The following is a 26,762-nucleotide window of genomic DNA, read 5'->3' on the forward strand; positions in this document are numbered from 1 at the left end:
GGAATGGGAGCTCTGAAATTCACTACCTGTGTGATCTTGGGGCAAGCTGTTTCCCCTCTCTGAACCTCAGTCATATATGACACACTGGGTTTTCGGGACAATTAAGTGATCAATAAAAAAAATGTAAAACCCCTAATTGCTTGAAATATAATCCCTTAATAAAATCAATTCTCAGTAGCAGTAGTATCAGCACTTTGATACTTTTATTTCTTTTTTTTTATTTTATGCTTAACATTGAAAAATATTCTCTCACACTCATAGGGCTATAGGGAATCTGTAGCATCAGTTCAATAATGGGGTGGATCTCAAGTAAAAGAAGCAATGGGTATGGCTTCAGGTGTAAGCACAGGACTTTTGTGCTCTGGTTGTGAGTGTTGGTGAAGGTTGGAAAAGGGAATCATACCCGCAGTAGACCCAAGAACGTGGAGTCTGGCCAGTGCACCATTGCTCCCTTCTTAGGATTCTGGGGTTTCAGGGGAGCCTTGGGCCCTTGAGGGTATTTGCAGGCTGCGCCCAGAACAGCAGGAGCAGGATCAGGAGGATTCCTGGAGAAAGGCTGGATCTTGGGCCCAGAGTTGGCCAGCTTCTGCCTGAGGAAATGGTTTTCTGCCTGGAGCCTCCCGAACTCCCTCTCTGCCCACAGGACAGCCTTCTGGCTCCCCTCACTCCTGTTCTCCACCAAGAGGGGATCCTGGTCACAAAGGAGGAGATTTTCTGCCATTCTCCATGCAGGTCCTGGGCCATGTTCCTGTAGAGGCCTAAGATCCAGTGGGCAACATTGGCCTTCCTGCGCACCGTGGCAAGTTCGTTCTTCACTTGCAGGCAGAAAGACTTCTCCTTGAATATCTTCCTCTCCAGGTGTTTGAGGTGACATTCACACAACTTAAGCTCTGCTTTGAGTTTCAGTGCAACTTGTGAATCTCACTTTCCAGGATGGTGTTTCGAAGGTGAAAAGATACTTACTCAGATGGGTGGATTGTTTTGTTACTTGGGAGCTCTTCATTCCTCGGACGTGCCTTCTTCAGTACCCTGGACTGCTTTCCTTTGTTCACGGGGCTCCTGCACTAGGGCACATGGACAGTGGAGGACGAGCCAGTCTCCACCTCCCTCCTCGATCACCCACCTTCCAGATGATCTCTAAGAAGCTGTTGCAGATGCATCACCTTCAGTAAGATGTGGCTGAGGGTGTGGCATTGGCTCTGGCCCTCACCAGCAGCCTGCCACTGCAATCCTCCATCAGCAAGCTCTGGCCTGCCTGCCTCCCCTGCCTCTTCCTGCACTGTCTGTCCACAGCTGCAAATGTCCTGAACCGGCGGTTCTGCACTTCCCTGCAGATTAGGTCTGTCCTTGATGCCTTCTGGTATTTTACTCACAGGAGGTTCTCCATCTTCCTGGGCTGCACTACAGATGGGATTTTGGTCAGTCAGCTGGTGAGGGCTCCTCAACAGCCTTTCCCAACTCCCTTCAGCAGTGGCATAGCATTTTCCACAGAAAAATACCCGGGACCTTGATTCAGGGCAGCCAGAGCAAGAATCTGTAACGGGAGAGGACTGGCCTTCTGCTCAGATGATGCGACGGCTCCACAGGCTGGTGCGTCCGGTTCCGTCTTCTCCATGCCTTTTCCAGATACTTCATTCTGGGCACAATGCCCCTTTCTTCTTCTGAAGCTGAGTCCGCACCTTACGAGGAACACCACCACTGCAGTGCACACCAGGATCTCCCAGCAAAACCCAGAGACTCGTGGCCCATGTGGCAAACGTTCGTATGTCACCAACCCAGCAGCTCACAGCTGCTCCACAACAGCCCACAGAGGTTCCAGAACTGTGTGGGGAGACATTTGGATGGCCACCAGCTGGCTCCAAAGAGCCTTGTGGCTTTGTCTCTGATCACCAGTGTCCTCTGGGACACTAGCAACTGCTTGGAACCACTAGGAGGGTTCCATCTCCAAAGCAAACCAATGCCTGGCAACAGGACATAAAGGGAGTAGGGGTGGGGGAAGTGCACCTGAGTCTCAAATGCAAATCAGTGCCTGCCAACAGGAGCCCACACTTCTTAGGGTGGGGGGGATGAATCTCTACATCATAGACCTGAAACAAATACAAACCTAGATATCAATTTATTGGAATTAAAGTTTAAAAATTAAAAAGAAGATAAATAAAGAGAACTAACACCAAAAATAAATAAATAAATAAATAAATAAAGAGAACTAACACCAAAAAAAAAAAATTAAAAAGAAATTTAAAAAAAAAACTAGACATCAAAAGGGGAAAGAAAACAAATATCCAAACACTTAGAAAGTACCATTCTAGATTATCAAAAGTAAAAGTTAATATCTCAATGCATTGAAATGAAGGAAAATGAAAATTCAAATTATTAAAAGTTGTGGGACACAGCTAAATCAATGGATAGCAAAATTTATAGTCCTCAAAGCATATATTAGAAAGCAGGAGGAGCATCTGGGTGGCTCAGTCAGTTAATCCAAGTCTTGATTATAGCTCGGGTCATGATCAACCTCAAGGATATGAGACTGAACCTGCATTGTTCTGGTGCTGTGCATGGAGGCAGCTCAATAATCTCTCTCTCTCTCTGCACCCCTTCCCTATCTCTCTCTCTCTCGCTCTCTCTCTCTCTCCCTGTCTATAAAAGAAAGGAGTCTGAACACAATAAGCTCTCAGCTTCAGAATCTAGAAAAAGAAGAGAAAATTAAACTAAAGAATAAAACCAAAAGAATCCTTCTACCAAATTTCAAGATCTATAGCTACAGTCATCAAAGGGTGTGGTGTTGGTGTAGGGATAGACAAATGGAACAGAAGATAGATAGATAAGTGGCACATCAAGCTCTGGCCTGCCGGCCTACCCTGCCTCTTCCTACACTGTCTGTCCACAGCTGCAAATGTCCTAAATCGGCGGTTCTGCACTTCCCTGCAGATTAGGGCTATCCTTGATGCATTCTGGTATTTTCCTCCCAGGCATATCTCCATCTTCCTGGGCTGATCTAGAGATAGGATTTTAATCAGTCAGCTGGTGAGGGCTCTTCAACAGTCTTTCCCCAACTCTCTTCAGCAGTGGCGTAGCGTTTTCCATTGAAAAATACCCGGGATCTTGATTCAGGGCATCCAGAGCAAGAATCTGTAACGGGAGAGGACTGGCCTTCTGCTCAGATGATGCGACGGCTCCACAGGCTGGTGCGTCCAGTTCGGTCTTCTCCATGCCATTTCCAGATAGTTCATTCTGGGCACAATGCCTCTTTTTTCTTCTAAAGCTGAGTCCACTCCTTACGAGGAACACCACCACTGCAGTGCACACCAGGATCTCCCAGCAAAACCCAGACTCGTGGCCCATGTGGCAAACGTTCGTATATCACCAACCCAGCAGCCAACAGCTGCTCCACGACAGCCCACAGTGGCTCCAGAACTGTGTGGGGAGACTCTTGAATGGCCACTAGCTGGCTCCAAAGAGCCATGTGGCTTGGTCTCCGATCAGCAGTGTCCTCTGGGACACTAGCAACTGCTTGGAACCCCTAGGAGGGTTCCGTCTCCAACGCAAACCAGTGCCTGGCAACAGGACCTGAAGGGAGTAGGGGTGGGGGAGGTGTACCTGAGTCTCCAACGCCAATCAGTGCCTGGCAACAGGAGCCCACACTTCTTGCAGTAGGGGAGGTGAATCCCTCTATTGTAGACCTGAAACAAATACAACCCTATATATCAATTTAGTGGAATTAAAATTTTAAAAGATAAAAAAAAATTAAAAATCAACTAGACATTCAAAGGAGAAAGATAACAAATATCCAAACACGTAGAAAGTTACATTCTAGATGATCAAAGGTAAAAGATAAAATCCCAATGCATTGAACTGAAGGAAAATGAAAATACAGCATATTAAAATTTGGGGGAAACAGCTAAATCAATGGATAGCAAAATTTATAGCCGTCAATGCATACATTAGAAAGCAGAAGGAGCATCGGGATGGCTCAGTCAGTTAGTCCAAATCTTGATTTTGGCTCAGGTCATGATCAACCTCGGGGCTGTGAGACTGAACCTGCATTGTTCTGGTGCTGCGCATGGAGGCTGCTTAATAATCTCTCTCTCTCTCTCTCTCTGCACCCCTTCCCTGTCTCTCTCTCTCTGTCTCTCTCTCCCTCTCTCTCCCTGTCTCAAAACGAAAGGAGTCTGAACACAATAAGCTCTCAGCTTCAGAACCTAGAAAAAGAAGAGAAAATTAAACTAAAGAATAAAACCAAAAGAATCCTTCTACCCAATTGCAAGATCTATAGCTACAGTCATCAAAAGGGTGTGGTGTTGGTGAAGGGATAGAGAAATGGAAGAGAAGAAAGATAGATAAATGGAACTGGATCAAGGACCCAGAAAGAGACCTACGACCAATATGTCCAATGGGGTTTGGACAAAGGTATAATGCAGTTCAATGGAGGAGTGACAGCGTTTTGAATAAATTGTGCTAGAGCAAGTGGACTTCCATAGGCAAAGAAGAAGATGGAGAAGAAGAAGAGCGAGGGGGAGAGGGGAGCAGGAGGTGGAGGATGAGGAGGTCGAGGACCACAAACTTCAGTCTCACACCCTATACAAAACTTAACTCAGGGCGCCTGGGTGACTCAGCCAGTGAGGCAGCCAGCTCTTCATTTCGGCTCTACTCATGCTCTCTGCTTCCCGGGACAAAGTCAGGCTCCAAGCTCCCTGGGGAGTCTGATTAAGGATGCTCTTAAACCTTCACGCTCCATCCCACACCACGCTCATGCCCACGCTCATTCTCTCCAAAAGAAGTAATTTTTTTAAAATTTACCTCAAAATTAATCACCGCTTTACATGTAAAGTGAGAAGTCTTATAGGGGAAAAAATGGGGAAAAAAATTTCCAAATGGAAAGCTAGGTAAAGAATCCTCCGATTGGACATCAAATCATTGTCCATACAGGAAAAGCTGATTAACTGGACAGGAGCCAACAATCAGAATTTTAAGTCTCTCCTGTGAGAAGGACCTTGTTAAGAAGACCCAAAAGTCAAGCTACCAACTGGGAGAAAATGTGTGCGAACCACATACCTGAGAAAGGACTCCTGTCTGAAGTAGAGAAACTCAAAAGTGGACCCCATCCAAATAAGCAAGCAAGGCAGTCAGCAAAAGAAAAAAAAAAATGGGCCAAAGACCTGAACACTTGACCAAAGAGTATACAGTTGGAAATCACATAAAAAGGTGTCATTGCGGCAATTCCAAATGAAAACTCCAATGAGCTCTCACTGCACACCTATCACAATGATTCAACCCAAACGCACCGGAGAGGGAGAGACAGACCCGACTACCAAATGCAAGGTAGGATGTGGAATGACTGGATCACTCCTGCATCGCAGTTGGGAATGGAAGATGATAGAGCTAACTCTTGAAAACAGTTAACAGTTCCTTTTCTTTTTCAAAGCCTTGATTGAAATTCCAGTTAACATGCAGTGTAATATCAAATTCGGGTGCCCAATAGAGTGACTCAACCCTTCCTTCCACACACTTTCTTTGCAAACTAGACTTGCAGCCACCATAGGACCCAGTCATTGCACTCTTGGCCTTGATCTGAGAGAAATCAAAACTTACGTTTGCTCAAAAACCTGTCCATGAATGGATCTGTGTCATTATGGAAGCAGTGGGGCTGCCAAGGGGGTAGAAGTGACTGGGGTGCTTGGATGTTGACACTTGACAGGCTTGTCAGAGATGATCTCATCTTGCTTCTTTGAGGGCCCCTTCTCACTAATGGTGGTCCTGGGGACAAGGAGAAAAGGCATGTCAACGATTTCAAGAAGTTTCAACCTGCCAAGCATTAGAACGCCATCTCTTCTACACTAATCCATTCTCTTATGAATCCTCAGTCTGCCAAACAGACAGGAGGCGTCTGGCCCAAGATGGTTTCCAGGCAGTGTCCCTTCCACAGGCCATCTTCCCTCTAGACCAGAAGTCCTATGACCAGGTCCCAGGCTTTCAACTCCTCTAATTGCTGTGCCTCCTCTAGGGGCCCTAGGGAACGTCTGGGCTCTATCTCTGCCTTCTAGGAGGCTCTACGGGGCTGGGCCTAGTGCTCTCAGCTGACTTGTACCACACTGCCAGTTGTCTCCTCCTGCATTGGCCACATATTGGCCCAGGAGGATCAAGTGAGCAGTGGTCCTCTCGGAGAAAAACATGGCGAACAGAATCGACGTCCTCTGTCTTACATTGCTTACCCGAATCTCTCAGTAGTTTCTAACATGTCTTGATTTCCCACCCTAGGAGAGGGGCGTGGGTCAGAAGCCAAACATTGCTGTCTTTCTTGAATGTATTCCCCAAACCAAAGAGCCTAAAATGACATTGATAACGTGATATGGTGTCTGTGGACCAGCCATCCAGGTGCAACTAGCCAGGTACCTGTGGCTCAGGATCTCTCACAGGGCTGCAGTCAAGATGTCATCTGGATCTTCGGTCATCTCCAGGCTTGTTGGGGTGAAATCTGCTTTTGAGCTCACTCAGGCGGCTGTTCCCGGTCAGGGTCAACCATTACTGTAAGCAAGAAATATTCATTCCTTGCCACATGGGCCTCTCCATAACATGGCCCACAAGGAGCAGCCGGCATCCCTGGAAACAGATGAGGGTCGGAAGGAGGGCTGAAGGGAAGGAGGGAGGGAGGGCGGGAGGGAGAGCAAGCTTAAGAGGAGACCAGTCATTTCGTAAATTAACTCAGAAGTGACATCCTATCACTTTTGCCATATTCTGTCCTTGAGAGGTGAGTCAGTAGTTCCTGACTCTAATCAAGAGGGAGAGTATGTTACATAATACCATTTGTACCAAATGGGAATCGTTGAGACACTTAAAGGCTGCCCTCCATACTTTGGTGGGATTTGACCTAAGCTAGCCACCACTAGAATCTTTACATCCTTACTAGGACGTGAACTAGGAGAACATTTGATCAAGCCCTTCTGGGATCCTGACAGCAGCTTGCCTAGAAGTTCCTCGTCCAAGGGTGCCTGTGTGGCTCCGTCCGTTCAGCGTCTGACTCTTGATTTTGGTTCAGGTCGTGATCCCATGATCTTTTGAAATACTGCCCAACGTCCCATTCTGCACTTGAGTGGGAAGCCTGTCTACAAATCTCTCTCTCTCTCTGCCCCTCCCTGCTTGCATGTGTGTGTGCCTTCTCCCTTTCTCTCTCTCTCTCAAAAAAAAAAAAAAAGAAGAAGAAGAAGAATTACTAGTAGTTGTCGTCGTCGTAGTCGTAGTAGTAGTAGTAGTAGTAGTATAGCAGTAGTAGTTATTTGCAGAGCAGTTGATAATTAGACAACCCTGGTGTGGAATGGGAGCTGTGAAATTCACTAACTGTGTGTTCTCGGGGCAAGTGGTTTCCCCTCTCTGAACCTCAGTCATACATGACACACTGGGTTCTCGGGACAATTAAGTGATCAATAAAATACTCTTAAAACCCTTCATTGCTTGGCATATAAAACCTTCATCAAATCAACTCTCATTAGCAGTAGTATCAGCAATTGGATATTTTTATTTATTTTTTGATTTTATGCTTAACATTGACAAATATTCTCTCACACTCTGACGGTTAGACGGAATCTGTAGCATCAGTTCAATAATGGATCTCAAGTGGATCTCAAGTGAAAGGAGCAATGGGTATGGCTTCACGGGTAAGCACAGGAGCTTTTGTGCTTTGGTTGTGAGTGTCGGTGGCTGCTGGGAAAGGGAATCAGACCCGCAGGGGACCCGAGAACTTGGAGTCTGGCCAGTGCACCCTTGCTCCCTTCTTGGGCTTCTGGGCTTTCAGGGGAGCCTTGGGCCCTGGACGGTATTTGCAGGCTGTGCCCAGAACAGCAGGAGCAGGAGCAGGAGGCCCCCCGGAGACAGGCTGAACATTGGGCCCAGAGTTGGCCAGCTTCTGCCTGAAGCAATGGTTTTCTGCCTGGAGCCTTCCGAACTCCCTCTCTGCCCACAGGACAGCCTTCTGGCTCGCCTCCCATCTGGTCTCCACCAGGAGGCGCTCCCGCTCATGCAAGGAGGAGATCTTCTGCCATTCTCCATGCAAGTCCTGGGCCATGTTCCTGTAGAGGCCTAAGTTCCAGTGGGCAGCATCCGCCTTCCTGCGCACCTTGGCCAGTTTGTTCTTCACTTGCAGGCAGCGTGCCTTCTCCTCCATCATCTTCCTCTCCACGTGTTTGATGTGCTCTTCGCACAGCTTAGGCTCTGCCTCGAGCTTCAGGAGCAACTTCTGAATCTCACTTTCCAGGAGGGTGTTTCGAAGGTGAAAAGATACTTGCTCAGCTTGGTGGATGGTTTTGTTTCTTGGGAGCTCTTCGTTCCTCGAACGTGCCTTCTTCAGTGCCCTGGAGGGCCTTCCTGTGTTCACAGGGCTCCCGCCCGAGGGCACATGGTCAGTGGAGGAGGACCCGGTCTCCACCTGCCTGCTTGAGCCCCCACCTTCCAGATGATCTCTAAGCAGCTCTAGCAGATGCGTCAGCTTCAGTAGGATCTGGCTGAGGGTGTGGCAACGTTGGCTCTGGCCCTCACCGGTGGCCTGCCGCCGCACTCCTCCATCGGCACGCTCTGGCCTGCCTGCCTCTCCTGCCTCTTCCTGCTCTGTCTCGCCACCGCTGCCAATGGCCTGAACCGGCGCTTCTGCACTTCCCTGCAGATCAGGGCTGTCCTTGATGCCTTCTGGCATTTTCCTCGCAGGGGTTTCTCCGTCTTCCTGGGCTGCTCCAGAGAAGGGATTTTCATCAGTCAGCTGGCGAGAGTTCTTCAACAGCCTTTCCCGGACTCCCTTCAGCAGTTGTGTAGCGTTTTCCACAGAAAAATACCCGGCACCTTGATTCAGGGCAGCCAGAGCAAGAATCTGTAACGGGAGAGGACTGGCCGTCTGCTCAGATGATGCGACGGCTCCACAGGCTGGTGCGTCCGTTTCCGTCTTCTCCATGCCTTTTCCAGATACTTCCTTCTGGGCACAATGCCCCTTTCTTCTTCTGAAGCTGAGTCCACTCCTTACTAGGCACACCACCACTGCAGTGCACGCCAGGATCTCCCAGCGAAACCCAGAGACTCGTGGCACATGTGGCCAACGTTCCCATATCACCAACCCAGCAGCCCACAGCTGCTCCGCGACAGCCCGCAGCGGCTCCAGAACTGTGTGGGGAGACATTTGGATGGCCACCAGCTGGCTCCAAAGAGCCTTGTGGCTTTGTCTCCGATCACCAGTGTCCTCTGGGCCACTAGGGACTGCTAGGAACCCCTAGGAGGGTTCCGTCTCCAACGCAAACCAGTGCCTGGCAACAGGAGCTGAAGGGAGTGGGGGTGGGGGAGGTGCACCTGAGTCTCCAACGCAAATCAGTACCTGGCAACAGGAGCCCACCGTACTTGGGGTAGGGGAGGAAAATCACTATATTCTAGACCCGAAACACATACAACCCTAGATAAGAATTTACTGGAATTAAAATTTTGAAAAGTAAAAGAAATAAATAAAAAGCACACTAGACATCAAAAGGAGAAACATAACAAATATCCAAACACTTAGAAAGTACATTCTAGATGATCAAAGGTAAAAGATAAAATCTCAATGCACTGAACTGAAGGAAAATGAAAATACAACATATGAAAATTTGTGGGACACAGCTAAATCAATGGATAGCAAAATTTATAGCCCTCAATGCACACATTAGAAAGGAGGAGCAGCATCTGGTGGCTCAGTCTGTTAGTCCAACTCTTGATTTTGGCTCGGGTCATGATCAAGCTCGGGGCTGTGAGACTGAACTTGCATTGTTCTGGTGCTGCGCATGGAGGCTGCTTAATAATCTCTCTCTCTCTCTGCACCCCTTCCCTGCCTGTCTCTCTCTCACTCTCTCTCTCTCTCTCTCCCTCCCTGTCTAAAAACAAAAGGAGTCTCAAAACAACAAGCTCTCAGCTTCAGAACCTAGATAAAGCAGAGAAAATTAAACTAAAGAATAAAACCAAAAGAATCCTTCTACCCAATTTCAAGATCTAGCGCTACAGTCATCAAAAGGGTGTGGTGTTGGTGAAGGGATAGACAAATGGAACAGAAGAAAGATAGATAAGTGGCACTGGATCAAGGACCCAGAAAGAGACCTACTACCAATATGTCCAATGGGGTACTGACAAAGGTAATAGGCAGTTCAATGGAGGAGTGACAGTGTTTTGAATAAATGGTGCTAGAGCAAGTGGACTTCCATAGGCAAAGAAGAAGAAGAGGGAGGGGGAGAGGGGAGGAGGAGGTGGAGGACGAGGAGGTCGACGACCACAATCTAAGGCTCACACCCTATAGAAAACTTAACTCAGGGCGCCTGGGTGACTCAGCCGGTGAGGCAGCCAGCTCTTCATTTTGGCTCTAGTCATGCTCTCAGCTTCCCGGGACAAAGTCAGGCTCCAAGCTCCCTGAGGAGTCTGCTTAAGGATGCTCTTTTCCCTTCTCCCTCACCCCACCCCCCCACTCATGCACACGCTCACTCTCTCAAAGACAAAAAATTTTTAAAAATTAACTCAAAATTAATCACTGCCTTACATGTAAAATGAGAAGGCTTATAGGGAAAAAATGGGAAACAATTTCCAGAATGCAAAGCTAGGTAAAGAATCCTCCGATTGGACATCATATCATTGTCCTGAACGGAAAAGTTGATTTATTGGACATGATCCAACAATCAGAATTGTATGTCTGTGCTGTGTGAAAGACCTTCTGAAGAAGACCCAAAAGACAAGCTACAAACTGGGAGAAAATATGTGCAAATCACATACCTGATAAAGGACTCCTGTCTGAAGTATAGAAACTCAAAAGTTGACGCCCCAAATAAGCAAGCAATCCAGTCAGCAATAGGAAAAAAAAAAAAATGGGCAAAAGACCTAAACACTTTACGAAAGAGTGGAATCTCTCGTAAGACGGAAATCACATAAGAAGGTGCCATTGCAGCAATTCCAATGAAAACTCCAATGAGCTCTCACTGCACACCTATCACAATGATTCAACCCAAACCCACCGGAGAGGGAGAGAGAGACCCCACTACCAAATGCAAGGCAGGATGTGGAATGACTGGATCACTCCTGCATCGCTGTTGGGATTGGAAGATGATAGAGCTAACTCTTGAAAACAGTTAACAGTTTCTTTTCTTTTTCAAAGCCTTGATTGAAAGTCCAGTTAACATGCTGTGTCATATCAATTTCGGGTTTCCAATAGAGTGACTCAACCCTTCCTTCCACACAGTTTCTTTGAAAACTAGACTTGCAACCACCGTAGGACCCAGTCATTGCACTCTTGGCATTGATCTGAGAGAAATCAAAACTCACGTTTGCTCAAAAACCTGTCCATGAATGCATCTGTGTCCTTATGGAAGCAGTGGGGCTGCCAAGCGGGTAGAAGTGACTGGAGTGCTTGGATATTGACACTTGACAGGCTCGTAAGAGATGCTCTCATCTTGCTTCTTTGAGGGCCCCTTCCCACTAATGGTGGTCCTGGGGACAAGGAGAAAAGGCATGTCAACGATTCCAAGAAGTTTCAACCTGCCACGCGTCAGAACGCCATCTCTTCTACACTAATTCATTCTCTTATGAATCCTCGGTCTCCCAAAGCAGACAGGAGGCGTCTGGTCCAAGAGGGGTTGCAGGCAGTGTCCCTTCCACAGGCCAACTCCCCTCTAGCCCAGAAGTCCAATGGCCAGGTCCCAGGCTTTCAACTCCTCTAATGGTTGTGCCGTCTCTAGGGGCAGCAGGGAACTTCTGGGCTCTTTCTGTGCCTTCTAGGAGGCTCGACGGGGCTGGGTCTAGTGCTCTCGGCCGACTTGTACCACACTGCCAGTGGTCTCCCCCTGCATTTGCCACATATTGGCCCCGGGAGGATCAAGAGAGGGGATGTCCTCTCGGAGAGATACATGGCCAACAGAATCGACGCCCTCTGTCTTACACGGTTTACCCTAATCTCTCAGTAGTTTCTACCATGTCTTGATTTCACACCCCAGGAGAGGGGGTGGGTCAGAAGCCAAACATTTGGCTTCACATTTCTGTCTTTCTTGAATGTTTTCCCCAAACCAAAGGGCCTAAAACGACATTGATAACCTGATATGGTGTCTGTGGGCCAGCCATCCACGTGCAACTAGCCAGGTCCCGGTGGCTCAGGATCTCTCACAAGGCTGCCGTCAAGATGACATCTGGATCTTCGGTCATCTCCAGGCTGGTTGGGGGGAAACATCTGCTTTTGAGCTCACTCAGGTGGCTGTTCGCGGCCAGGGTCCTCCATTACTGTAAGCAAGAAATATTCATTCCTTGCCACATGGGCCTCTCCATAATACAGCCCACAAGGAGCAGCCAGCTTCCCTGGGAACAGAGGAGGGAGGGAGGGCGGGCCAAAGGGAGGTTGGGAGGGAAGGAGGGAGGGAGAGAGGGAGGGAGAGCAAGCCCAAGAGGAGACCAGTCTCTTTGTAAACTAACCTCAGAAATGACATCCTATCCCTTTTGCCATATTCTGTCCTTGAGAGGTGAGTCAGTAGTTCCTGACTCTCATCAAGAGGGAGAGTATGTTACACAAAACGATGTGCACCAAAGATGGCAATCGTGGGAGACCCTTAAAGGCTGCCCTCTATACTTTGGTGGGACTTGACCTCAGCTAGCCACCACTAGAATCTTTGCATCCTTACTAGGAAGTGAGCTAGGAGAACATTTGATCAAGCCCTTCTGGGATCCTGACAGCAGCTTGCCTAGAAGTTCCTCGCCCAAGGGTGCCTGTGTGGCTCCGTCCGTTCAGCGTCTGACTCTTGATTTTGGTTCAGGTCGTGATCCCATGATCTTTTGAAATACTGCCCAACGTCCCATTCTGCACTTGAGTGGGAAGCCTGTCTACAAATCTCTCTCTCTCTCTGCCCCTCCCTGCTTGCATGTGTGTGTGCCTTCTCCCTTTCTCTCTCTCTCAAAAAAAAAAAAAAAAAGAAGAAGAAGAAGAATTACTAGTCGTAGTAGTAGTCGTAGTAGTAGTAGTAGTAGTAGTAGTAGCAGTAGTAGTTATTTGCAGAGCAGTTGATAATTAGACTACCCTGGTGTGGAATGGGAGCTCTGAAATTCACTAGTTGTGTGTTCTCGGGGCAAGTTGTTTCCCCTCTCTGAACCTCAGTCATACATGACACACTGGGTTCTCGGGAAAATTAAGTGATCAATAAAATACTCTTAAAACCCTTAATTGCTTGGCATATAATCCCTAAATAAAATCAATTCTCAGGAGCCAGAGTATCAGCAATTGGATATTTTTATTTCTCTTTTTATTTTATGCTTAACATTAAAAAATATGCTCCCACCCTCATACGGCTATAGGGAATCTGTAGCGTCCGTTAAATAATGGGGTGGATCTCAAGTAAAGGGAGCAATGGGTATGGCTTCAGGGGTAGGCACAGGAGCTTTTGTGCTCTGGTTGTGCGTGCTGGTGGCTGCTGGGAAAGGGAATCAGACCCGCAGGGGACCCGAGAACTTGGAGTCTGGCCAGTGCACCCTTGCTCCCTTCTTGGGCTTCTGGGCTTTCAGGGGAGCCTTGGGCCCTGAAGGGGATTTGGAGGCTGTGCCAAGAACAGCAGGAGCAGGAGCAGGAGGCCCCCCGGAGACAGGCTGGACCTTGGGCCCAGAGTTGGCCAGCTTCTGCCTCAGGCAATGGTTTTCTGCCTGGAGCCTTCCGAACTCCCTCTCTGCCCACAGGACAGCCTTCTGGCTCGCCTCCCATCTGGTCTCCACCAGGAGGCGCTCCCGCTCAGGCAAGGAGGAGATCTTCTGCCATTCTCCATGCAAGTCCTGGGCCATGTTCCTGTAGAGGCCTAAGTTCCAGTGGGCAGCATCCGCCTTCCTGCGCACCTTGGCCAGTTTGTTCTTCACTTGCAGGCAGCGTGCCTTCTCCTCCATCATCTTCCTCTCCACGTGTTTGATGTGCTCTTCGCACAGCTTAGGCTCTGCCTCGAGCTTCAGGAGCAACTTCTGAATCTCACTTTCCAGGAGGGTGTTTCGAAGGTGAAAAGATACTTGCTCAGCTTGGTGGGTGGTTTTGTTTCTTGGGAGCTCTTCGTTCCTCGAACGTGCCTTCTTCAGTGCCCTGGAGGGCCTTCCTGTGTTCACAGGGCTCCCGCCCGAGGGCACATGGTCAGTGGAGGAGGACCCGGTCTCCACCTGCCTGCTTGAGCCCCCACCTTCCAGATGATCTCTAAGCAGCTCTAGCAGATGCATCAGCTTCAGTAGGATCTGGCTGAGGGTGTGGCAACGTTGGCTCTGGCCCTCACCGGTGGCCTGCCGCCGCACTCCTCCATCAGCACGCTCTGGCCTGCCTGCCTCCCCTGCCTCTTCCTGCTCTGTCTCGCCACCGCTGCCAATGGCCTGAACCGGCGCTTCTGCACTTCCCTGCAGATCAGGGCTGTCCTTGATGCCTTCTGGCATTTTCCTCGCAGGGGGTTCTCCGTCTTCCTGGGCTGCTCCAGAGAAGGGATTTTCATCAGTCAGCTGGTGAGAGTTCTTCAACAGCCTTTCCCGGACTCCCTTCAGCAGTTGCGTAGCGTTTTCCACAGAAAAATACCCGGCACCTTGATTCAGGGCAGCCAGAGCAAGAATCTGTAACGGGAGAGGACTGGCCTTCTGCTCAGATGATGCGACGGCTCCACAGGCTGGTGCGTCCGGTTCCGTCTTCTCCATGCCTTTTCCAGATACTTCCTTCTGGGCACAATGCCCCTTTCTTCTTCTGAAGCTGAGTCCACTCCTTACTAGGCACACCACCACTGCAGTGCACGCCAGGATCTCCCAGCGAAACCCAGAGACTCGTGGCACATGTGGCCAACGTTCCCATATCACCAACCCAGCAGCCCACAGCTGCTCCGCGACAGCCCGCAGCGGCTCCAGAACTGTGTGGGGAGACATTTGGATGGCCACCAGCTGGCTCCAAAGAGCCTTGTGGCTTTGTCTCCGATCACCAGTGTCCTCTGGGCCACTAGGGACTGCTTGGAACCCCTAGGAGGGTTCCGTCTCCAACGCAAACCAGTGCCTGGCAACAGGAGCTGAAGGGAGTGGGGGTGGGGGAGGTGCACCTGAGTCTCCAACGCAAATCAGTACCTGGCAACAGGAGCCCACCGTACTTGGGGTACGGGAGGTGAATCACTATATTCTAGACCCGAAACACATACAACCCTAGATAACAATTTACTGGAATTAAAATTTTGAAAAGTAAAAAAAAATAAATAAAAAGCACACTAGACATCAAAAGGAGAAACATAACAAATATCCAAACACTTAGAAAGTAACATTCTAGATGATCAAAGGTAAAAGATAAAATCTCAATGCATTGAACTGAAGGAAAATGAAAATACAACATATGAAAATTTGTGGGACACAGCTAAATCAATGGATAGCAAAATTTATAGCCCTCAATGCACACATTAGAAAGGAGGAGCAGCATCTGGTGGCTCAGTCTGTTAGTCCAACTCTTGATTTTGGCTCGGGTCATGATCAAGCTCGGGGCTGTGAGACTGAACTTGCATTGTTCTGGTGCTGCGCATGGAGGCTGCTTAATAATCTCTCTCTCTCTCTGCACCCCTTCCCTGCCTGTCTCTCTCTCACTCTCTCTCTCTCTCTCTCTCTCCCTCCCTGTCTAAAAACAAAAGGAGTCTCAAAACAACAAGCTCTCAGCTTCAGAACCTAGATAAAGCAGAGAAAATTAAACTAAAGAATAAAACCAAAAGAATCCTTCTACCCAATTTCAAGATCTAGCGCTACAGTCATCAAAAGGGTGTGGTGTTGGTGAAGGGATAGACAAATGGAACAGAAGAAAGATAGATAAGTGGCACTGGATCAAGGACCCAGAAAGAGACCTACTACCAATATGTCCAATGGGGTACTGACAAAGGTAATAGGCAGTTCAATGGAGGAGTGACAGTGTTTTGAATAAATGGTGCTAGAGCAAGTGGACTTCCATAGGCAAAGAAGAAGAAGAGGGAGGGGGAGAGGGGAGGAGGAGGTGGAGGACGAGGAGGTCGACGACCACAATCTAAGGCTCACACCCTATAGAAAACTTAACTCAGGGCGCCTGGGTGACTCAGCCGGTGAGGCAGCCAGCTCTTCATTTTGGCTCTAGTCATGCTCTCAGCTTCCCGGGACAAAGTCAGGCTCCAAGCTCCCTGAGGAGTCTGCTTAAGGATGCTCTTTTCCCTTCTCCCTCACCCCACCCCCCCACTCATGCACACGCTCACTCTCTCAAAGACAAAAAATTTTTAAAAATTAACTCAAAATTAATCACTGCCTTACATGTAAAATGAGAAGTCTTATAGGGAAAAAATGGGAAACAATTTCCAGAACGCAAAGCTAGGTAAAGAATCCTCCGATTGGACATCATATCATTGTCCTGAATGGAAAAGTTGATTTATTGGACATGATCCAACAATCAGAATTGTATGTCTGTGCTGTGTGAAAGACCTTCTGAAGAAGACCCAAAAGACAAGCTACAAACTGGGAGAAAATATGTGCAAATCACATACCTGATAAAGGACTCCTGTCTGAAGTATAGAAACTCAAAAGTTGACGCCCCAAATAAGCAAGCAATCCAGTCAGCAATAGGAAAAAAAAAAAAATGGGCAAAAGACCTAAACACTTTACGAAAGAGTGGAATCTCTCGTAAGACGGAAATCACATAAGAAGGTGCCATTGCAGCAATTCCAATGAAAACTCCAATGAGCTCTCACTGCACACCTACCACAATGATTCAACCCAAACCCACCGGAGAGGGAGAGAGAGACCCCACTACCAAATGCAAGGCAGGATGTGGAATGACTGGATCACTCCTGCATCGCTGTTGGGAATGGAAGATGATAGAGCTAACTCTTGAAAACAGTTAACAGTTTCTTTTCTTTTTCAAAGCCTTGATTGAAAGTCCAGTTAACATGCTGTGTCATATCAATTTCGGGTTTCCAATAGAGTGACTCAACCCTTCCTTCCACACAGTTTCTTTGAAAACTAGACTTGCAACCACCATAGGACCCAGTCATTGCACTCTTGGCATTGATCGGAGAGAAATCAAAACTCACGTTTGCTCAAAAACCTGTCCATGAATGCATCTGTGTCCTTATGGAAGCAGTGGGGCTGCCAAGCGGGTAGAAGTGACTGGAGTGCTTGGATATTGACACTTGACAGGCTCGTAAGAGATGCTCTCATCTTGCTTCCTTGAGGGCCCCTTCCCACTAATGGTGGTCCTGGGGACAAGGAGAAAAGGCATGTCAACGATTCCAAGAAGTTTCAACCTGCCACGCGTCAGAACGCCATCTCTTCTACACTAATTCATTCTCTTATGAATCCTCGGTCTCCCAAAGCAGACAGGAGGCGTCTGGTCCAAGAGGGGTTGCAGGCAGTGTCCCTTCCACAGGCCAACTCCCCTCTAGCCCAGAAGTCCAATGGCCAGGTCCCAGGCTTTCAACTCCTCTAATTGTTGTGCCGTCTCTAGGGGCAGCAGGGAACTTCTGGGCTCTTTCTGTGCCTTCTAGGAGGCTCGACGGGGCTGGGTCTAGTGCTCTCGGCCGACTTGTACCACACTGCCAGTGGTCTCCCCCTGCATTTGCCACATATTGGCCCCGGGAGGATCAAGAGAGGGGATGTCCTCTCGGAGAGATACATGGCCAACAGAATCGACGTCCCTCTGTCTTACACGGTTTACCCTAATCTCTCAGTAGTTTCTACCATGTCTTGATTCCCACCCCAGGAGAGGGGGTGGGTCAGAAGCCAAACATTTGGCTTCACATTTCTGTCTTTCTTGAATGTTTTCCCCAAACCAAAGGGCCTAAAACGACATTGATAACCTGATATGGTGTCTGTGGGCCAGCCATCCACGTGCAACTAGCCAGGTCCCGGTGGCTCAGGATCTCTCACAAGGCTGCAGTCAAGATGACATCTGGATCTTCGGTCATCTCCAGGCTGGTTGGGGGGAAACATCTGCTTTTGAGCTCACTCAGGTGGCTGTTCGCGGCCAGGGTCCTCCATTACTGTAAGCAAGAAATATTCATTCCTTGCCACATGGGCCTCTCCATAATACAGCCCACAAGGAGCAGCCAGCTTCCCTGGGAACAGAGGAGGGAGGGAGGGCGGGCCAAAGGGAGGTTGGGAGGGAGGGAGGGAGGGAGGGAGGGAGGGAGAGCAAGCCCAAGAGGAGACCAGTCTCTTTGTAAACTAACCTCAGAAATGACATCCTATCCCTTTTGCCATATTCTGTCCTTTAGAGGTGAGTCAGTAGTTCCTGACTCTCATCAAGAGGGAGAGTATGTTACACAAAACGATGTGTACCAAAGATGGCAATCGTGGGAGACCCTTAAAGGCTGCCCTCTATACTTTGGTGGGACTTGACCTCAGCTAGCCACCACTAGAATCTTTGCATCCTTACTAGGAAGTGAGCTAGGAGAACATTTGATCAAGCCCTTCTGGGATCCTGACAGCAGCTTGCCTAGAAGTTCCTCGCCCAAGGGTGCCTGTGTGGCTCCGTCCGTTCAGCGTCTGACTCTTGATTTTGGTTCAGGTCGTGATCCCATGATCTTTTGAAATACTGCCCAACGTCCCATTCTGCACTTGAGTGGGAAGCCTGTCTACAAATCTCTCTCTCTCTCTGCCCCTCCCTGCTTGCATGTGTGTGTGCCTTCTCCCTTTCTCTCTCTCTCAAAAAAAAAAAAAAAGAAGAAGAGGAAGAATTACTAGTAGTCGTAGTAGTAGTAGTAGTAGTAGTAGTAGTAGTAGTAGTAGTATAGCAGTAGTAGTTATTTGCAGAGCAGTTGATAATTAGACTACCCTGGTGTGGAATGGGAGCTCTGAAATTCACTAGTTGTGTGTTCTCGGGGCAAGTTGTTTCCCCTCTCTGAACCTCAGTCATACATGACACACTGGGTTCTCGGGACAATTAAGTGATCAATAAAATACTCTTAAAACCCTTAATTGCTTGGCATATAATCCCTAAATAAAATCAATTCTCAGGAGCCAGAGTATCAGCAATTGGATATTTTTATTTCTCTTTTTATTTTATGCTTAACATTAAAAAATATGCTCCCACCCTCATACGGCTATAGGGAATCTGTAGCGTCTGTTAAATAATGGGGTGGATCTCAGGTAAAGGGAGCAATGGGTATGGCTTCAGGGGTAGGCACAGGAGCTTTTGTGCTCTGGTTGTGCGTGCTGGTGGCTGCTGGGAAAGGGAATCAGACCCGCAGGGGACCCGAGAACTTGGAGTCTGGCCAGTGCACCCTTGCTCCCTTCTTGGGCTTCTGGGCTTTCAGGGGAGCCTTGGGCCCTGAAGGGGATTTGGAGGCTGTGCCAAGAACAGCAGGAGCAGGAGCAGGAGGCCCCCCGGAGACAGGCTGGACCTTGGGCCCAGAGTTGGCCAGCTTCTGCCTCAGGCAATGGTTTTCTGCCTGGAGCCTTCCGAACTCCCTCTCTGCCCACAGGACAGCCTTCTGGCTCGCCTCCCATCTGGTCTCCACCAGGAGGCGCTCCCGCTCATGCAAGGAGGAGATCTTCTGCCATTCTCCATGCAAGTCCTGGGCCATGTTCCTGTAGAGGCCTAAGTTCCAGTGGGCAGCATCCGCCTTCCTGCGCACCTTGGCCAGTTTGTTCTTCACTTGCAGGCAGCGTGCCTTCTCCTCCATCATCTTCCTCTCCACGTGTTTGATGTGCTCTTCGCACAGCTTAGGCTCTGCCTCGAGCTTCAGGAGCAACTTCTGAATCTCACTTTCCAGGAGGGTGTTTCGAAGGTGAAAAGATACTTGCTCAGCTTGGTGGATGGTTTTGTTTCTTGGGAGCTCTTCGTTCCTCGAACGTGCCTTCTTCAGTGCCCTGGAGGGCCTTCCTGTGTTCACAGGGCTCCCGCCCGAGGGCACATGGTCAGTGGAGGAGGACCCGGTCTCCACCTGCCTGCTTGAGCCCCCACCTTCCAGATGATCTCTAAGCAGCTCTAGCAGATGCATCAGCTTCAGTAGGATCTGGCTGAGGGTGTGGCAACGTTGGCTCTGGCCCTCACCGGTGGCCTGCCGCCGCACTCCTCCATCAGCACGCTCTGGCCTGCCTGCCTCCCCTGCCTCTTCCTGCTCTGTCTCGCCACCGCTGCCAATGGCCTGAACCGGCGCTTCTGCACTTCCCTGCAGATCAGGGCTGTCCTTGATGCCTTCTGGCATTTTCCTCGCAGGGGGTTCTCCGTCTTCCTGGGCTGCTCCAGAGAAGGGATTTTCATCAGTCAGCTGGTGAGAGTTCTTCAACAGCCTTTCCCGGACTCCCTTCAGCAGTTGCGTAGCGTTTTCCACAGAAAAATACCCGGCACCTTGATTCAGGGCAGCCAGAGCAAGAATCTGTAACGGGAGAGGACTGGCCTTCTGCTCAGATGATGCGACGGCTCCACAGGCTGGTGCGTCCGGTTCCGTCTTCTCCATGCCTTTTCCAGATACTTCCTTCTGGGCACAATGCCCCTTTCTTCTTCTGAAGCTGAGTCCACTCCTTACTAGGCACACCACCACTGCAGTGCACGCCAGGATCTCCCAGCGAAACCCAGAGACTCGTGGCACATGTGGCCAACGTTCCCATATCACCAACCCAGCAGCCCACAGCTGCTCCGCGACAGCCCGCAGCGGCTCCAGAACTGTGTGGGGAGACATTTGGATGGCCACCAGCTGGCTCCAAAGAGCCTTGTGGCTTTGTCTCCGATCACCAGTGTCCTCTGGGCCACTAGGGACTGCTTGGAACCCCTAGGAGGGTTCCGTCTCCAACGCAAACCAGTGCCTGGCAACAGGAGCTGAAGGGAGTGGGGGTGGGGGAGGTGCACCTGAGTCTCCAACGCAAATCAGTACCTGGCAACAGGAGCCCACCGTACTTGGGGTAGGGGAGGTGAATCACTATATTCTAGACCCGAAACACATACAACCCTAGATAACAATTTACTGGAATTAAAATTTTGAAAAGTAAAAACAATAAATAAAAAGCACACTAGACATCCAAAGGAGAAACATAACAAATATCCAAACACTTAGAAAGTAACATTCTAGATGATCAAAGGTAAAAGATAAAATCTCAATGCATTGAACTGAAGGAAAATGAAAATACAACATATGAAAATTTGTGGGACACAGCTAAATCAATGGATAGCAAAATTTATAGCCCTCAATGCACACATTAGAAAGGAGGAGCAGCATCTGGTGGCTCAGTCTGTTAGTCCAACTCTTGATTTTGGCTCGGGTCATGATCAAGCTCGGGGCTGTGAGACTGAACTTGCATTGTTCTGGTGCTGCGCATGGAGGCTGCTTAATAATCTCTCTCTCTCTCTGCACCCCTTCCCTGCCTGTCTCTCTCTCACTCTCTCTCTCTCTCTCTCTCTCCCTCCCTGTCTAAAAACAAAAGGAGTCTCAAAACAACAAGTTCTCAGCTTCAGAACCTAGATAAAGCAGAGAAAATTAAACTAAAGAATAAAACCAAAAGAATCCTTCTACCCAATTTCAAGATCTAGCGCTACAGTCATCAAAAGGGTGTGGTGTTGGTGAAGGGATAGACAAATGGAACAGAAGAAAGATAGATAAGTGGCACTGGATCAAGGACCCAGAAAGAGACCTACTACCAATATGTCCAATGGGGTACTGACAAAGGTAATAGGCAGTTCAATGGAGGAGTGACAGGGTTTTGAATAAATGGTGCTAGAGCAAGTGGACTTCCATAGGCAAAGAAGAAGAAGAGGGAGGGGGAGAGGGGAGGAGGAGGTGGAGGACGAGGAGGTCGACGACCACAATCTAAGGCTCACACCCTATAGAAAACTTAACTCAGGGCGCCTGGGTGACTCAGCCGGTGAGGCAGCCAGCTCTTCATTTTGGCTCTAGTCATGCTCTCAGCTTCCCGGGACAAAGTCAGGCTCCAAGCTCCCTGAGGAGTCTGCTTAAGGATGCTCTTTTCCCTTCTCCCTCACCCCACCCCCCCACTCATGCACACGCTCACTCTCTCAAAGACAAAAAATTTTTTAAAAATTAACTCAAAATTAATCACTGCCTTACATGTAAAATGAGAAGTCTTATAGGGAAAAAATGGGAAACAATTTCCAGAACGCAAAGCTAGGTAAAGAATCCTCCGATTGGACATCATATCATTGTCCTGAATGGAAAAGTTGATTTATTGGACATGATCCAACAATCAGAATTGTATGTCTGTGCTGTGTGAAAGACCTTCTGAAGAAGACCCAAAAGACAAGCTACAAACTGGGAGAAAATAGGTGCAAATCACATACCTGATAAAGGACTCCTGTCTGAAGTATAGAAACTCAAAAGTTGACGCCCCAAATAAGCAAGCAATCCAGTCAGCAATAGGAAAAAAAAAAAATGGGCAAAAGACCTAAACACTTTACGAAAGAGTGGAATCTCTCGTAAGACGGAAATCACATAAGAAGGTGCCATTGCAGCAATTCCAATGAAAACTCCAATGAGCTCTCACTGCACACCTACCACAATGATTCAACCCAAACCCACCGGAGAGGGAGAGAGAGACCCCACTACCAAATGCAAGGCAGGATGTGGAATGACTGGATCACTCCTGCATCGCTGTTGGGATTGGAAGATGATAGAGCTAACTCTTGAAAACAGTTAACAGTTTCTTTTCTTTTTCAAAGCCTTGATTGAAAGTCCAGTTAACATGCTGTGTCATATCAATTTCGGGTTTCCAATAGAGTGACTCAACCCTTCCTTCCACACAGTTTCTTTGAAAACTAGACTTGCAACCACCATAGGACCCAGTCATTGCACTCTTGGCATTGATCAGAGATAAATCAAAACTCACGTTTGCTCAAAAACCTGTCCATGAATGCATCTGTGTCCTTCGAGAAGCAGTGGGGCTGCCAAGCAGGTAGAAGTGACTGGAGTGCTTGGATATTGACACTTGACAGGCTCGTAAGAGATGCTCTCATCTTGCTTCCTTGAGGGCCCCTTCCCACTAATGGTGGTCCTGGGGACAAGGAGAAAAGGCATGTCAACGATTCCAAGAAGTTTAAACCTGCCACGCGTCAGAACGCCATCTCTTCTACACTAATTCATTCTCTTATGAATCCTCGGTCTCCCAAAGCAGACAGGAGGCGTCTGGTCCAAGAGGGGTTGCAGGCAGTGTCCCTTCCACAGGCCAACTCCCCTCTAGCCCAGAAGTCCAATGGCCAGGTCCCAGGCTTTCAACTCCTCTAATTGTTGTGCCGTCTCTAGGGGCAGCAGGGAACTTCTGGGCTCTTTCTGTGCCTTCTAGGAGGCTCGACGGGGCTGGGTCTAGTGCTCTCGGCCGACTTGTACCACACTGCCAGTGGTCTCCCCCTGCATTTGCCACATATTGGCCCCGGGAGGATCAAGAGAGGGGATGTCCTCTCGGAGAGATACATGGCCAACAGAATCGACGTCCTCTGTCTTACACGGTTTACCCTAATCTCTCAGTAGTTTCTACCATGTCTTGAATTCCCACCCCAGGAGAGGGGGTGGGTCAGAAGCCAAACATTTGGCTTCACATTTCTGTCTTTCTTGAATGTTTTCCCCAAACCAAAGGGCCTAAAACGACATTGATAACCTGATATGGTGTCTGTGGGCCAGCCATCCACGTGCAACTAGCCAGGTCCCGGTGGCTCAGGATCTCTCACAAGGCTGCAGTCAAGATGACATCTGGATCTTCGGTCATCTCCAGGCTGGTTGGGGGGAAACATCTGCTTTTGAGCTCACTCAGGTGGCTGTTCGCGGCCAGGGTCCTCCATTACTGTAAGCAAGAAATATTCATTCCTTGCCACATGGGCCTCTCCATAATACAGCCCACAAGGAGCAGCCAGCTTCCCTGGGAACAGAGGAGGGAGGGAGGGCGGGCCAAAGGGAGGTTGGGAGGGAGGGAGGGAGGGAGGGAGAGCAAGCCCAAGAGGAGACCAGTCTCTTTGTAAACTAACCTCAGAAATGACATCCTATCCCTTTTGCCATATTCTGTCCTTGAGAGGTGAGTCAGTAGTTCCTGACTCTCATCAAGAGGGAGAGTATGTTACACAAAACGATGTGTACCAAAGATGGCAATCGTGGGAGACCCTTAAAGGCTGCCCTCTATACTTTGGTGGGACTTGACCTCAGCTAGCCACCACTAGAATCTTTGCATCCTTACTAGGAAGTGAGCTAGGAGAACATTTGATCAAGCCCTTCTGGGATCCTGACAGCAGCTTGCCTAGAAGTTCCTCGCCCAAGGGTGCCTGTGTGGCTCCGTCCGTTCAGCGTCTGACTCTTGATTTTGGTTCAGGTCGTGATCCCATGATCTTTTGAAATACTGCCCAACGTCCCATTCTGCACTTGAGTGGGAAGCCTGTCTACGAATCTCTCTCTCTCTCTGCCCCTCCCTGCTTGCATGTGTGTGTGCCTTCTCCCTTTCTCTCTCTCTCAAAAAAAAAAAAAAAAAGAAGAAGAAGAATTACTAGTAGTCGTAGTAGTAGTAGTAGTAGTAGTAGTAGTAGTAGTAGTAGTATAGCAGTAGTAGTTATTTGCAGAGCAGTTGATAATTAGACTACCCTGGTGTGGAATGGGAGCTCTGAAATTCACTAGTTGTGTGTTCTCGGGGCAAGTTGTTTCCCCTCTCTGAACCTCAGTCATACATGACACACTGGGTTCTCGGGACAATTAAGTGATCAATAAAATACTCTTAAAACCCTTAATTGCTTGGCATATAATCCCTAAATAAAATCAATTCTCAGGAGCCAGAGTATCAGCAATTGGATATTTTTATTTCTCTTTTTATTTTATGCTTAACATTAAAAATATGCTCCCACCCTCATACGGCTATAGGGAATCTGTAGCGTCCGTTAAATAATGGGGTGGATCTCAAGTAAAGGGAGCAATGGGTATGGCTTCAGGGGTAGGCACAGGAGCTTTTGTGCTCTGGTTGTGCGTGCTGGTGGCTGCTGGGAAAGGGAATCAGACCCGCAGGGGACCCGAGAACTTGGAGTCTGGCCAGTGCACCCTTGCTCCCTTCTTGGGCTTCTGGGCTTTCAGGGGAGCCTTGGGCCCTGAAGGGGATTTGGAGGCTGTGCCAAGAACAGCAGGAGCAGGAGCAGGAGGCCCCCCGGAGACAGGCTGGACCTTGGGCCCAGAGTTGGCCAGCTTCTGCCTCAGGCAATGGTTTTCTGCCTGGAGCCTTCCGAACTCCCTCTCTGCCCACAGGACAGCCTTCTGGCTCGCCTCCCATCTGGTCTCCACCAGGAGGCGCTCCCGCTCATGCAAGGAGGAGATCTTCTGCCATTCTCCATGCAAGTCCTGGGCCATGTTCCTGTAGAGGCCTAAGTTCCAGTGGGCAGCATCCGCCTTCCTGCGCACCTTGGCCAGTTCGTTCTTCACTTGCAGGCAGCGTGCCTTCTCCTCCATCATCTTCCTCTCCACGTGTTTGATGTGCTCTTCGCACAGCTTAGGCTCTACCTCGAGCTTCAGGCGCAACTTCTGAATCTCACTTTCCAGGAGGGTGTTTCGAAGATGAAATGATACTTGCTCAGCTTGGTGGATTGTTTTGTTTCTTCCGAGCTCTTCGTTCCTCAGACGTGCCTTCCTCATTGCCCTGGTCAACTTTTCTTTGTTCCCGGGCTCCCATCTGAGGGCACATGGTCAGTGGAGGAGGAGTCAGTCTCCACCTGCCTGCCTGAGCCCCCCCTTCCAGATGATCTCTAAGCAGCTCTAGCAGATGCATCACCTTCAGTAGGATCTGACTGACGGTGTGCTGTTGGCTCTATTTCCCTGGAACCCTTTGGAGGCAGGGCGTCTGCTGGGTTACCAGGCAGCATTGCTCATGGTCAAAATGACTCCTGATGGCTAAATGGAATATGAATGCATTCTTTGTGAGAAGCTATAGCTTGAAGTGCCTCCTATAAATAGGCATGTCCCTCTGAGAACCCGGAAGTTATGCCCCAGAGGTGGTTCTAAGAAATTGGGTCTTCTTTGCAACATGGGGTTTCTAAGCCACGGTGGGCTCCCCTCCACTCTTTCTCTCCCACAAAAGCTGTCGGCTGGGGACCTACCAAGGACAGCAACAGCAGCTTGCTGGCAGCTGAGTGCTCTGCTGTGAGGACCCCAGCCCCTGAAGGAGGGACCCCATGCTGCCCTGCAGGCCATGGTTTCCTGGCTTATATTCTTCTAACTGGGTTGGGAGCTGGTATGGCCTATGATTATTTTATGGTATCTGCATAACTTATCGAGAAGACATTCTGGGAGGCATTACAGGAAAGCACTAAAATCATCTTCATGTTTAGAGAGGAAAAATACATTTAAACTTCCCATATCACTCAACTAGCCAGAGATAGGACCAGATTTGCATGGAGACAGTCTGACTGCGAAATGTGGGCTTTCAACTACCACTCCAGTCTCCTTCTACAGAGCTGACATTGGCATTCACTGTTGTATGAAGGCCTGCATGGTAAACTCCCTGACTGCTGGTTTCTGAATCTTTAAAAAATATAAAGATTATAAATGCAAAGTATGCATCTGAACAGTAGAAATATATGGAAACAGCCAGCACGGGGCATGGCTTAAGGCAGCCGCCCTTCCCTTTGGTCCTGCACGATTCACCAGGCAGGGACTTCCACGTGCAGCTGCCCGCAGACACCAGAGGACTGACAGTGGGTCTATGCTCAAAACCCAGGCAACCTCTCGGCCTGTTGCTCTGCACCAGGCCTCTTGCAGGACCCTCTTTTTCAGATTCCTCATCAATGGTCCTTCAACCTGAGCTTCAACCAGGTGTCAAAGTGCTGATTAATCTCGGGTTTA

At 49.0% G+C, this 26,762-nt stretch overlaps 2 protein-coding genes, 2 long non-coding RNA genes and 1 pseudogene across 5 annotated transcripts; 2 read left to right on the forward strand and 3 right to left on the reverse strand.

Annotated features, from left to right (window-relative positions):
* Window positions 1-471: 471 nt before the first annotated feature.
* LOC125097333 (uncharacterized) lies at window positions 472-3,342 on the reverse strand (annotated as a pseudogene).
* Window positions 3,343-5,959: 2,617 nt separating this feature from the next.
* LOC125099279 (uncharacterized) lies at window positions 5,960-21,691 on the forward strand. 2 transcript variants are annotated; one of them, XR_007127080.1, is made up of 4 exons: window positions 5,960-6,140; window positions 9,920-10,130; window positions 15,661-15,871; window positions 21,407-21,691. It is a non-coding gene; the product is annotated as an uncharacterized LOC125099279 (long non-coding RNA). The 2 variants fall into 2 exon arrangements; XR_007127081.1 differs by lacking the exon at window positions 5,960-6,140 and having other exon boundaries at window positions 9,812-10,130.
* LOC125099273 (uncharacterized) lies at window positions 7,616-14,597 on the reverse strand. Its single transcript, XM_047728749.1, is given in 4 exon segments — window positions 7,616-7,867; window positions 13,567-14,407; window positions 14,409-14,438; window positions 14,440-14,597. Coding segments are annotated over 4 exon segments (1,062 nt in total). The 5' UTR covers window positions 14,472-14,597; the 3' UTR covers window positions 7,616-7,708.
* LOC125099274 (uncharacterized) lies at window positions 19,095-20,344 on the reverse strand. The gene is given in 3 exon segments (XM_047728750.1): window positions 19,095-20,154; window positions 20,156-20,185; window positions 20,187-20,344. Coding segments are annotated over 3 exon segments (1,026 nt in total). The 5' UTR covers window positions 20,219-20,344; the 3' UTR covers window positions 19,095-19,190.
* A 1,930-nt stretch (window positions 21,692-23,621) lies between the features above and the next one.
* LOC125099282 (uncharacterized) lies at window positions 23,622-24,395 on the forward strand. The gene is made up of 2 exons (XR_007127085.1): window positions 23,622-23,741; window positions 23,966-24,395. It is a non-coding gene; the product is annotated as an uncharacterized LOC125099282 (long non-coding RNA).
* Window positions 24,396-26,762: the final 2,367 nt, after the last annotated feature.

Source organism: Lutra lutra, chromosome 4 (genome assembly GCF_902655055.1).
Source record: "Lutra lutra chromosome 4, mLutLut1.2, whole genome shotgun sequence".
In the NCBI taxonomy this organism is placed as follows: Eukaryota; Metazoa; Chordata; class Mammalia; order Carnivora; family Mustelidae; genus Lutra; species Lutra lutra.